The sequence below is a fragment of the Ceratina calcarata genome, unplaced genomic scaffold (assembly GCF_001652005.2).
Source record: "Ceratina calcarata isolate Rehan_Ccalc_2016 unplaced genomic scaffold, ASM165200v1 scaffold218, whole genome shotgun sequence".
Classification (NCBI taxonomy): domain Eukaryota; kingdom Metazoa; phylum Arthropoda; class Insecta; order Hymenoptera; family Apidae; genus Ceratina; species Ceratina calcarata.
Genome location: NW_017143550.1, coordinates 93945 through 107780, shown reverse-complemented (window position 1 = coordinate 107780; position 13836 = coordinate 93945). Strand labels below are relative to the sequence as shown.

General features: G+C 39.8%; 1 protein-coding gene across 5 annotated transcripts in view; it reads right to left on the bottom strand.

Moving 5' to 3' along the window:
• sick (sickie) overlaps positions 1-13836 on the bottom strand; it is a 127015-nt gene that overhangs the window by 22547 nt on the left and 90632 nt on the right. For all 5 annotated transcript variants that reach the window (XM_018020140.2, XM_018020142.2, XM_018020141.2 and 2 more), the window contains one exon: positions 13568-13719. In XM_018020140.2, the coding sequence (XP_017875629.2) occupies positions 13568-13719 (152 nt within the window). The remainder of the gene's footprint in view (positions 1-13567; positions 13720-13836) is intronic.

Sequence of the window (13836 nt, the reverse complement as noted above, 5' to 3'; positions counted from 1 at the left end):
TTTTTGTTCATCCTTTTCGCAAGAAATAATTCATACTAACGAATTCTGTATTAATTTGCACTAACAAGATTTTTATACGTGACTTAATGGATTTTATCATTGATGTAGACTTATTCTACTTCGAGCCATGGCTTGTTTCACGTTCAGAGGTATTGATTAACCATGAAACTTCGCTAACTATGACACATGTCCTTTCGTAGGACACGTGTCACGGACGTTATTAATTCCTCTACTTACTCGATAAAGATATTGTCACCGTGTCTACAGCTATTAAGCGTAACTTACGTGCACTGTACAATTTATGTTCACTATAAATTTGTATCGATTAGTGTTCCTGATAAACCAGTTTGGTCGCATTAGCAGCGTCACTTCTACAAAACTGTTTCTATAACTGGGTGGACTTGCTACAAGTTGCCGTATTAAAGCTTTCCCGTTAGATTACGGGTCGCCAATTTCTATTTTACAAATCCAAGATTTAATTAATGTCACCACGAATTCGTTGCACATAATTATACGTTCGAGAATTCCAAGCCGGGGAAAAATGAAAACGTGTCTCCGTCCCGACAGAAACAAAAATGATTGCACACGTTCAAAAAAATCTTGTATGAAAAAGATGGAACACGAGTTCATTCGGCGAGCGTGGACGAGCATACATGCCATACAGGTGCATTCTGTTTGCAGGAAGAGGCTCATAAATATTAATATTTCGAAGACGTTGATACGCTACGTTCCTCGTATCGTTAGGGCGTTTTCTTCTCCCTTTTAAACAGTTTCAATTCAACCGGTCATATTCAAATTTCTCTTTGACAAATGTAGAGCTTTCTTGAAGCAAGACTTTACTAGAATAATAATGAACGATATCAATCGACCTTGTCCCGTTAGAGTATTTTGATGCATATGTTTTAGTAGACTCTTTTTATGAGAAGTATTACTTTTTTGTTGTATTAGTTGTTTTCAAAGGACGATTTAATTAAACGTCTCGACCTTGGTAGAACGACATTTAGAATTAATTGACACGAGATCGCACGAATGTCGCGCGTTGCACATAGAATTGCGTAATCGCTAGTTAATGTTCCAAGGAGCAGCAGAAGGTACTTGGGAATTCAGCTAACTTGAGCAAAATACTCGGCACCCGGACAGAATTTCTAACTAAATAAATTATTCCAACATCTTCCATGCTAATCCCTCCGTGTCTTTCAAACGTGTCGGGAGTACCGATCGCTTCGCAGATTGAAGTAAAAATTAAGGTCTTAACTACACCGATCCAATTCATATATTACGTCCGATGTTTTTTAATGAATCTATAGAATGATTTTGTGTCATGAAATGAATTCTAAAACGGTGGTGCGGAAATGAATACTCTGTTCTAACAATTTTATTAACGTTATTACGGCATTTGCTGATCTCTGATCGTCTATAAAAATTGTCTTTGATATTTTTCATCGTGCTTCGGATTCCTGCCGCATGTTGCAGCTGCCCTGGAATGCTTCCTCGAGTTAATAACGAGTCTCAACGAGCGAGGAGATAAAAAGCGTGGATCGTGCGCCCTGCTCGTACTTGGGTACGCACGATAAATTATCTTATCGGCGTGGACAACGACGCGTTGTAGGTAAAAAAAAAGAGAACGCGATCAAGGAAACGCGTAGTAGCACGCGTGACGAAAGGGACGTGCGCCGGTTAATTGTAATTAAAATCGCAATGCCGGAAGCAGTTTGCGGCGAGGACACACCCTACACGTTGCTTCCGTCGTACGAGAACTAAATAATCATTTCGTTTTTCGTGGAAGCTGAACGGACGCACCTGTACCCCTGAACACCTGACTTCACAAAATTGGAATCAGTAATGATGGTCAAATGCTTTTAAAACGCGTGGTTCCCATTTCTTATAAAGGCTCGAATATAAAACTAGATGCCAATGTGTATAAAAGAAGCAGTTAGAGTGTTTGAATTGCGAGTTAAAATGATATTTCGTCTAGACTCTAGATGAATCGTCGGGAGTATCGCGGAGCGGGCAACATCGATTCGCCTCGGAGAACTCGGGAATCCACGTGAAACGAAATCCGGATGAAACAACTCGACGCACCGACTCCTGTTTCTTTCTCGCCCCTTTTCTCCGTCCCATCGCCTACCACTTTTTCTCACGATAATAGCAACAGCCTATAGGTAAGACTGACCTACGGGCTTCATCGAGTGTGTGCACGCATTAACATTTTTCTAGTCGATAACCATGGCTTGGCTGCAGATATTTTCAGAGTAACTAATATGCAGATTGTAGTCAATCATATATTCACTATTGACTTTTCTATCAGATGGAATTTGTACTTAATTTATTACTTCCTCTTATTATTATCTGATACGGTCGTTCAATTATCTCGTTTTATTGAAAAATGCATAGTTTACAAGAGAACAAGGAAGATCACGAGCAGCTTTCCCATGTTTTGATCGATCTTCTACCGCATGAATTTCGTTAATCGCCACGGGGTCAACAGCTCCCCTTTGTAAAATCGCTCACGACTTCATTAAGATGTTACCCGATAACGATGAGCAAAGAATGTGAAAAATGTATCTACTTCGTCTTTTTCTAATTTCTTAGCTATTCCGTGGTACGTTAGCTGGGAAGTTTTCAATAATAACATGGGGCAAGCGAGAAGTTCAATTCTCTATTAAACGCACGAGTATAACTAGGAGATCAAACTGTCTAATAGAATGTGAAGGTTGATTATAGTGATAAACGAGAATAGTAAATCAAACTTAATTGGATCTAGAGATACTATATAATTTTCTAGCTAATCCTTGACATGTTATTAGTCCCAAGATTAGTGTTTAATCATCCCCTAAATTTCGACTTCCATAAAATTCACATAAACTGTTTCAGTCCATATAAATTATTTGAGAAAGATACTAATCAATAAAGTTCCATTAGTTCTATATTAAGAAAACGACTCCAAACTACTATAGAATTTAATGAGAACAAAAATTTACTCAACAATAGTACAATTTCCAGGAAATATAAGCGTGCAAGAATTTAATCGACAATCGTGGTTGCAGGTGCGGTTTCTATTAGGAACTCGGCGTGTATCATGACGTATGAATCTCATAACGTAATCAACGGAATTTTACAAGGTTCGTCAGATTTATGGCACGCGAAAAGAACGTCATCGGCAGGTAAAAAAAAATGTAATCCGGAAAAAATATGTATTTGCACAATAATCAAAGATTGGCTGATGGTTCATTCTTTCAGCGCACTACCGACGCGTTCAACAATGCATGTATTTACATAATTAGAACGTATTATTATGTAGATTGGATAACATTAACGTTGTCGTTACTGCGTCTCAGGCAGAATGGCTCTTGTTAAAATTCTTCGACCGACGCGACGCTTCTCAGAAACGTTACACGATTTTTGATATAACAAAATTACTGCATCGCACACAAGCCTTGCAGGAGTTGCAAAATAATTGTACGAAGAGAAATCGTACCATTGACATTTTTACTGAGAAGAGGACAAAAGAATTTGATCAAAGGATTCGTAACTTTTTTTAACGGTGCTCGATAATTGAAATTCCATATGTGCATTTTGTCGGGCACGGAGACAAAAAGCTAAGAAGCGGAGCAAGAGAGAAGGACAAACCCAGCCGAAGGGAGGTCAAAAGAAATGGTTACAAAGACGAACGCGCACGGGGTTCGAGGCGGCTAGTTAATGCCGGGCATTAAAACGAGAGACAAAAGGCAAAACAACGGCACGACTTTTAATAAGCTCGGGTACGGGATTGGTCGACCAGTTGGCTTCAATCAAGTCCCGGGATCTTCTTCTCTCTGCCTTCTCGTGGCCTTTGCCCATTCCTCGCATGTGCGCGACCAAGTCGACGAATTAAACCTACGGACGACGACGACGACGGCGACGACTACGGGGGACGGTGAAGTGTTATTATTATTGTCACACTTATTCTTATACCGATGCCGTTCACCGTCAACGTTGACAACGCCAAAAGACAACGGTCCCCCTTATTTGAATCCCGGCGAAATTTATCTTATGCAAATTTTCATTTATTTCATACGCCCTTACTCTCACAACTCGACAACTGACGGAGAGAACTGAAACGACATAAGTTATGACTCGGTGATTTCAATGAATTAAAATTACCTGACGAAATTATCACTTCTCTACAAATAAGATTTGTCCAAGATTAATTGACCAACTGTTGATTAATCAACAGGTAGACGTCGAAAGCTCGTTAAAACATAATTTCGTTTTGTACATGATTGATTGGCTAAATTGTTGGCACAGTTTTTAACGAGACAACAAAATGTTCGTTAATGCACTTGCATGTAAGTATACGCGGCACGAGTCAATTAGCGCGTCATAAAAGTCGAATTAACTTGCGATTAACAGGTTGATCTACTTACGAACGACTATTAAAAATCTTTTCCGGTTTCGAGCTATTAAATAAATAACTTCGTAATCGTCTAGACTCGTTAATTTATCTTAAATATGTAGTTCTTTATATGATGTTGGTTTTATCTGTTTATTTCTAACTTATGTATTTTTTAAACGAATCTCCATCTGTCTACGTTAGTCGGAGGAACTTAGGAGCTTGATGGAATAGCCTATCGTTGCCAACGCGTCGCGAATCATTCCTCGTTTATCATCGCTTGATGTCAAAGTAACCTTCTGAACGTTTTCTTTTCACATCGATTTATCGTGTATGATCCATGGACAATGGGCGTACCGTGAGCTACGCATACGCGAGGCTTCTTTTATAAATCGCATATGACGCGGGCCTTTTCCGACACGAGTATAAGAGAGTAAATTGACAAAGGTATGCATTGATTCTCGACGCCATCCTCGTTCTACCACCGCGATCTACTCGTTATTCCGTATTTACAGTGCGCGAAGCAATGACGAACAAAAAATCGATTAAACCTAACAGCAGCTCCTCGCTTCGAATCTGATAATAAATGCGTAAACGTTAAATCGTCATTAGCTATGCATGTGTGCATTTCGGCGAGTGTGTGTGGAATGAATGAAACATTTATCCTGGCGGCTTTTGAATCATTTATAGTTACCAGGCTGCTTATTGGAGAACGAACAGGTGGCTTAACGTAAAAGAAGTGGACATTAAAAATCGAAGTATCTCTTTCACTGAATTTCTTAAATTTCTAGCGAAAAAGTGTCCGGAAAGCTCGAATATCCTCGATTAAAATTCCGCTCGCATTCTCGGAACATCCTCGACGCTGCTTCGTGGTATAGACACCAGTTGGCGAGGAATTGTCGCGAAAAACGAAAGAATTCGAGGTCGGATTCTCGCGTAATTGGTCAGCCGAGTGCGAGTCGCGATTTTGAAGAAACTTGCGACTTCGCGCGGCTCGGTTTCAACGGGCACAACCGACCGTCTAATTCATGGACAGAGCGATTTTGTCCTGAACCGAAAAAAGGGGACCTGGCCGAGGTAGGCCAGCGAGAGTGCACAAGGAAAAGAAGAAATCCGGGCTGCTCTGTCGGAAGAAAAACATCGATAAAAGCCTGAGCTGGTACACTCGTGTCAGAAGAGCCAGGAGGATCCGGGCCAGACCCTTCGCACCATTGGCGTAGAGCTCTCTCTTCCTTTTTCCCATTATTATTATTGGTTACCATCGATAACTTTTTTCTCGAGCAACTTTTTATTCAAACGACTCACTCAGCGAGTCCAGAGAGTTTCTTTCGTGAGGTTCAATGGTTCTTCAACTTTGGAAGATTTCACTGTATTTCATAGTTATCAAAGTACAAAATCATGTGAATTTTTTTAGCAATAAATTTGTCTTAAGGTTGCAATAGAGAATAAAAAATATTTTACTTGGGACGAAATACTGCCCAACGATAGAATAACACGTGTTTGAGAAAAAGAAAAATTAAAGGAATGAAACAGCGAAGGGAAAATTCGAAAGGCGAAGATAATTACCAAAATTTCGCATAGTCGCGGTTTTTCCGATCGGAATGACATGGCGCGACGATTGAGAAACAGGGGAGCAATTAACAATCCGCCCGGGCCGGCCCCCCACTCCTCTCGATAAGGAACAATGGTAACAATTAGAGTTTATGACTTCCTGCGCCAGTGGAGGAGGCCTTCGCTCGGTTCCTATGGATTAACGGAACTCCCACGCGGTCTCTCCCGTCTCGCGGCGAGTTCATGAAGTCGTGCCGCGAGCTGTGCGCCCCTGGGTGCCAATGGGTTGTCAATGGAATATCAATAAAGCGTATGGAAACGCTCGTTATTGTACGTGGCGCCGATATCGCGGACGATTTTCTCGGTCCGACTTCGCCAAGACCCGGTGCAAAGCTTGAAATAACGCAATCGATACCTCGTTTCATAAATAACGCATGTACGCGTCTCACCGCTTTATTCCTTTCAGGTGAGCGCACGAATGACAGACGTATCGAGGATACAGATATTACGTGTGGCCAAGAAAAATTTTATTGCAAAATGCAGTGAATTTTAATAGCGCCTCGGCGAAAAATATGGTCAACTTCTTTTTTCTGAGCTACATCTACATATTAATTGCTGAATAATTTTAATTGAACATGTTTTAACAGATATACACAAAACAATTCTAAAGAAGACTGATCGCTGTTACTCGATTAATTTTACAATGCCCATTACTTGGAAGAGGATTTTCAAAGCGTCCCATCGAGGGCAACGATTAATATTGATCACCGTTATTGCGTCTTATTAAAAATTATTAGTCTTCGTTAAAAATTAATGGGAAGCCGTTTATAGCCGGTGAAGGGTGAGGAGTCTAGCCTCAATCAGACATTTTTACATATGAGTTGCGTCGTCGCGGTGGAATATATTAAACGCCTGTTCTCTCTCTCCGGCAAATGTCATTAAGCTACACTTCATGAAACTTAAATTCTTCTACAGCGCCGAGTAGCTTATTTCACAGTTCTATTTTATGATGTCCTCCATTTTATGATTTAATCGCAATTTCCCTGTTTGTTAAGTTTTCTGCAAATCTCCCTAACAGTACTTTCTCCAAATTTATCCTTGTAGTATTTCAATAAACCTTGAAGGTATCGAGGAAACGAGAGAGACATATGTTTAACTGTGTGACATTTAAAAAATTCCTAAGAGTCGAGGAATGACAAATATTTTGTTCATATTTTGCTAGGAAGAACCAGGAAGCTTTATAAACTGGTTTTGTAAAATGACAGGAAGGCTTCTTGTGGGCTTACATCATTACTATTTGCATCGATACCGCCATCTCGTTCCGTGACGAATGAAAATTGCGTCTCGTTCACCGGAGGCATCGGTCTCCTAGGGATAATCGAAATTATGTGCCTCCTAGATTTTTCTTCCTCTCGACGCACATTTTTGTGCGACTAATTATGCGACGCGCATACATTTGCAGATATTAACCACACCCGTTGCACGATGCTGCAAGACGACAATGAAAACGAAGTCTCGTAACATCTGTTCCCTCTTTACATTCCTACGGCCGGAAAAAGTGCGACACATGTACATTTTTTATGCATCGCTTGAGCCTTTCGAATCGTGTTTTTTATTTTACTGTACACAATTTTAATAATAAAATTTAACATTGATTCTAATGTTCAGTTATTTAGTTTCGAATAAATGCGAATTTTCTCAATAGACCGAGCAAAATTGTCGAGATCAGAGCCTTTGCAGTCGACAGACGTAAAGAATCAGATTTTTCTGGATGCGATACGATTTCCAAGTAAACGGATTCCTAATTACGTTTTCTCGAAAGCGACGAGGTTCGCCTTGGAAAAAGAGGCGCGAGGAATCTTACCGGACAGACCGGAAACCGGCGCGTGAGTTGTAACATCGCGTCTGGGTATTACGTCGACGATTAATCGCGAATACGCGTGGAATGAACGTCGCGGAACACATCGTAAGGAAAAATGTTGTCATACACTGGAATTGCTAATGCGACTTTGTCGAAGCCTGTGGCACCTCACAGGCCGTGTATCTGGGCCAGCAATATATTCCGTGGCGACGCGCTGTTGCCGGTCGTATCGTTCATCTAGAAACTCTTATTGTAATTAATGACGATAGATAACAGATTTTCCATCGTGTAGATAGAGAGTATCGAGTGCTGTACATAAAAAGATTGAGGATCATCCAATTATAGATAGCGACTGTTCGTGTATCAAGTTAATTTTCAGATTCTATACTTAGTACAAAACTATACGGTTTAGACATCGTAAATTATGGTACATTGTCTTTAAAATCATCCCTTGTTCGAATAAGAGCTTCCGTACAAAGAATGGTAAAAATACGTGGAAGAGTATCGCGGTCATTGTTCCCGACAATGTTTCAGAAAAGTTTCTGGTATCAGGAAACGGTTTTCGGAACGGATTTACGAGCAACCCGATGAAAAATCCGAGAAGATGGAAAGAGCACCGCTCTCGGAAGAATAGTAGAAGTATACTTTTTCCTCGGGGAGTGGTGGAATGTCCTAAAGACCGGGGAATCGATTATTCGAGCCGAAGTTGTAAAAGCGTGGGGTCAGCCGAGGCCGTAAATCTCCGGTTGTAAGGTACGCGTGGAAAAGACGAAAAAGAGCGCAACCATCCTCTTCCCTTTAGAATATTTGTTCAGGGAAAACGATATCCAGCCATTGAAAGAAGTTCTGTGTTGTACGCAATACAGTAAACACAATTTTATATTGTTGATTGTAAATTGTATTTAACGTCGAGTTCAAGTCAGAAAAGATAAATCGACTGTGACACGAAATGAAGGAAGTAAATGGTTAAATAAATTAGAAGTGATCCTATAGAGAGATATTTGTTTAAGACTTCACATTTACAACGTATTACAATCCACGACGTTACCGCTTTACGACGTATTGTGTAAGTCGCGTTACGATCCTTTAAGGGATCCGTCACGTAAATTCGATAATAATCGCTATCATAAATTTTTACAGTTCGATGACTCACTAAACTCAACCATCTGGTGATGCATGTCCCGAGAGCAGCTCTAAATCATCGCGACGCTTATAGCGATAAAATCTGTGAACTTTCCCCTTAGTTTCCTACCATTACTCTTTAGGTGATAAACTTCTGTTTAGAAGAATTAAAATTGAAACAGTTTTAAGTAAACGTCCCCAGTCGATAGGCTACGACACCAGTACGCGACAATGAGAGAATAATAAAAAAAAACGTGGCCTAAAAGTATCATAAAATTACGATACAATCGTGTCACGTGAAATTACTTTCACAGCTTTCATTTTCTGGTGCAAACCTCTAACTTTCTTCACAGAACATTTTAATAAAAAGGAAGAAGGCGATGTCTGATTATCGACATGAAGAAAGTGAGTACAATATCATTTAACATTAAATCCTGATTGCTAATACGATTGCTACTACTCTTTGATCCACTCAATGCATGTATTAAGAGGCATGTCAATGAATGAAACGCGTTTGATCGATCGTGACGGATTCAGGTCGTGAGTATTACAATTCTTAAAATTGCACAAAGATTTTTTTGTACGACATCAGATTGGCCGTGCGGCGCCTTGCATGACGCACTTCCGACGACGAAGTGCTAGCTGCTAGAAAGTCCTGCTTCGGTGAGTTATGTATGTATGTATGTATCTACCTGTTGTTTGGCTTCCGGCTATAGGCGTCTACTGGAATTTTGATTACGAGCAAACTACTGTCAATGGTGAAACATGGAACGCGCGAACGATATAATTAGTCATTTTCCCACATACGTGACCGTCGCCGATATTTCCTCACACAAACCTTGTCAAAACAACCGACTGCTAGACTTCTCTCCGTTTTTCCTCTCCTAAAGAGATTAGATAATATTAAGCCTCAAGCACATGTTTTTCATCGATTACGTACAAAAACGAATGGGAGAACGCGGACGCGTTTGTATCATGAAAAGAATTTTCAGCTCGCAATGATTCATCGAAAATTATATGCTGTTATGCGTATGAATATATGGAAACGTTACACGCAGCTGCTCTATTATAGTACTTTAATTATAACATTTATCCGACTTTCATGAATTTATGAGAATCTACTTTCTGCTTAAATATTTTTTCTTACTAGCGATTCGTGAGGGCGATAAATATAATTGAATTTCGTTAAATAAAAGAAAGTTGATTAAATATGTAACTAATTTTTATAATAAATTTCCAAGGAATTGGTACAATATTCTACTGATTTTTTAATTAATAGACTCCGTGCGCTATATTTTATAGAATGGAACTGTTACGAACATCAGAACTCGTAAAATTGGCAAGAAACTGATATTTAATTATTTTCTATATGTTAAAATAGCATAATTGAAACCGCTCAGGTGCATCTAACGCAAGGATACCCGTTACTTTAATTACTCCTGCCTATTAAACGAGTAACCGTTTAAATTAGAATTCCAAATTGCATACCTGAATTTAGGTTTCTAGAATATTACCTCGAATTACTGTTCTAACTAATTGTAAGACCAATCCTCAAATCTTATAAATATACTAGTAGAAACTACGTAAAACATCTGATTTACAAAAAACTTAAGATTCTCATATGACCAAATGTGTAATTAATATAAATTCAGTCTAATATGATTGAATTTATGTACAGACATTCATTAAAAAATGTTATATAGACAAAGGAACATTTTAATAAACTCTCATCAGATCTGGCAATATTAAGGACTGTCGGTGTAACATTGATCAAGCTCGAGTGACAACTATACATCACCGAATAAAGGCTATCTCCTCGATTCGCAAGACGATCGGCATAACGAGGTCCATACAAGGCGTCAATAACTATAAATGGAAATGGTGGTCGGAAAGATCCGCAGGTTCCGAGTTCAAGACAGAGTTCTTTCCTCGGTTGGCGAGGCTCATTGCGGTTTGCTCTGTGCACGGTCGCACGAGTGACAAACGGACTACAGTACGCCCCATAAGATTAGCGATGCCTAGTCAAACATTGATTTACTTCCAATCAATTTTACGTGAATCAGTTTGAAATAAACGATACTCTTTTCATTAACACCTCATTCTGTTTCTGTACATTTAGATCAGTTTTAGAGAAGTGGGGATGCTGTGCAAGTGATTTCAACGCACGGACAGGTAGCATCTGACAAAATTGAACGTCGTGCGACGAAGACATTATTCATTAAGTAATCGTTAATGATTTCAAGGATTATTGCTGTTTCATTTTTGGAAGTATCGTTTGTGGGACGAGCTATAGGCTGGTGACAACCAATGATAGAAACGGAAACGCGAGAAAAAGATAAAGAAGAGAAAATAAGACACGGCGATAGCGGACGGAGGTGTACGCGGCGGGAATGTCGGATATGTACCCGTCGCACATAGCACTCGGGCAAAAATGACTCGGGTAGATTCATCGTTTCCTAGGAACGATCCACGACGAGCTTCTTTTCTACCATATATGTATCTCACCTATCAAGCACCCTCGCGGACGCTCTCCTTCTCAACCGGTACTCATGCTTTAAAAATCATCGTACGCCATCAACTTTTTACCATTAATATAAATAATTTGTATTGATAAATTATTCCATTACGAACCAACATTAATACAATATTACAATAACTCATGACAACTTTCTTCATTAAAAGGAAATTGTCAGAGAAATAATTTTACATCCGTCTGCTCGTATTTTTAAAAATACTATCACGATATGTGAACCTATCTTTTATCAAGTCTCCCACTTTGATGCAGAGATGATAAGGGTTAAAACAGTAAACAAACTGGGCAAGTGTCACGAGAGTAAAGCGTAACGGCCGATAATACGTTTGTAAAACAAACGGTAGCCAAATTATCTACCAGTCGCATACAATGACAGAAAGTCATCGAGTCACCGTTTGCATTCGCAAAAAATTTGGGAACGAACGACTCCGATTCGATTTACTTTTTTCCCTCGATCACTACGTTGCGTCGCTGGACTCCGGCACATTGATCCGAGCTTCGATAGCGGTGAGACGCCGATTGAACACTGACATTCGACTCGTTGTTCGTTCACATAATCTGATGACACACTAAAACCGAATCGCGGGTCTCCGGCCGATTTTCGAGAATCGAACACAACAATCGACTCGTTTGCGCGTATATAGAATCGCGTTATAGAGCGTTCCTCGACGTTCAGAGTAGCGCGTCTCGGCTCAAACTGAATGTAAACCGACTACCGATCCACGCTACGGTGATCCAAGATGCCCGCAAGTGGCCGCTTTGCGTCCGATTGGCCGAGGCCACTGATCTTCCTCGTTTAAACAGCCATTCAGCTATACGGACGCTTCCGCTGTGCGGAACCAACGCGGCTAGTTTAAAATCATCTCAAAGGAGCCTACAACCCGATGGAATCACGTATCGTCGAAGAGAGATTACTAAAATACTTATGGGATTTTGTGTCGTTCAAAAAAGTCCGTACTTTTTTACGCCCTCTAGGATATATTGCCACCGAAGTAAGAAATAGAAATCAAAACACTCGTCGATGCTGAGTCGGCTGTATAATTTTATGTGTTATCGACGACTCATTGTACGCTGATTAATGAAGTCTGATTAATAAATGAATGAAACTGGACTCGGGATTCTTATTTCACGACCCTTGATCAAATGACTAACCCTAGGAGTGGCTACTTAAAAACAATATACGAGTCGAGTTCATGAGACCTGAATTGGACTGTGAAAACGGTACCGTGTTGGCAAAATCTTGGGAAAATAAAATTTCTTTTTTTCGTAAAATTTCGAACAATGCTTCAAATAAAAGTTATAGGTACTGCTATTACCTGCAAAAAAGGTCGTATACTATTTTCTTCTATCTTGAATACTTCAGGATTGATCGATTAATTAATTCGTTCATCGCCAATTATTCCTTAACGAGTGGAGTTAGAAGGAAATTGCATAGGACTTTTTTTGTATCTAACAATTACAGCTACAACATTTTTTGCTAGGATGAAAAAAACCACGTATCAAATAAAACATAACAGCGAAATCCTAATTACTTAAAAATCTGTGAAAATCTTTGAGACAGAAAAGTATACTTGGATCATCAGATTCAAAACAATTTTTAACACACTTTTAGTTATATATAATTAATTGTTTATAAATAGGCCTATATCGACTGAAGATGTTTTTCTACTCAATTAATTTCCTTTATCGTAATTCGTCCCACCTCGCATTATATAAAGTGCAAACGCATTTAGCAAATATAAAATGTGCCTCGCTAATGCGTGCGGCCTGTTGGTCGAATGATATATGGCTGTTCCACAAAGAAAATTGTACCAACAGGTTTGGTCGGATCTGCTCGTTAAACCGTACCGCGAACTATAAGCTGTTAAAGTTCTAAAGCTAGCTGTTCCATCTGCCGTTCGATTAATTGCGATTAATTATTTGCACCAATTCGCGGCTCTCGCAATAAGAACAGCCGTCTTGCCGTGACGCAAGACACATCCGTTGTTGTCTATGACGTAAATTTAATAGACCGACGTATAAATTGCACACTACTGACCGAGGTCGACGCGAACAGTAGCAGGTACTTAATACGCGTCGAGCGTGTTTTATCGATAATAATAATCGGGGCGACATGTTTTGTACTCACGTTTGTCGATAGCTGGCTGGTCAACGAGTGGACTTTCTCCTGAGCGTCCACAAGCTCCCGCCGCAATTTCCTCAGCTCGTGCGCCTGCTTCTCCTCAGCCGAGCTATACAGACTGCTCGCTGTCGATACCAAAGATACAGAAGAGCCATGGACTGAGGGAAAAACAAGACAGAGTTCTTCATTTTCTCTTATTTTCTTTTGACAGAAAAATGGAAATAAAATGAATAAGAATTTGTTTAAATTTCCTATCTTCTATTCATCTACCACTC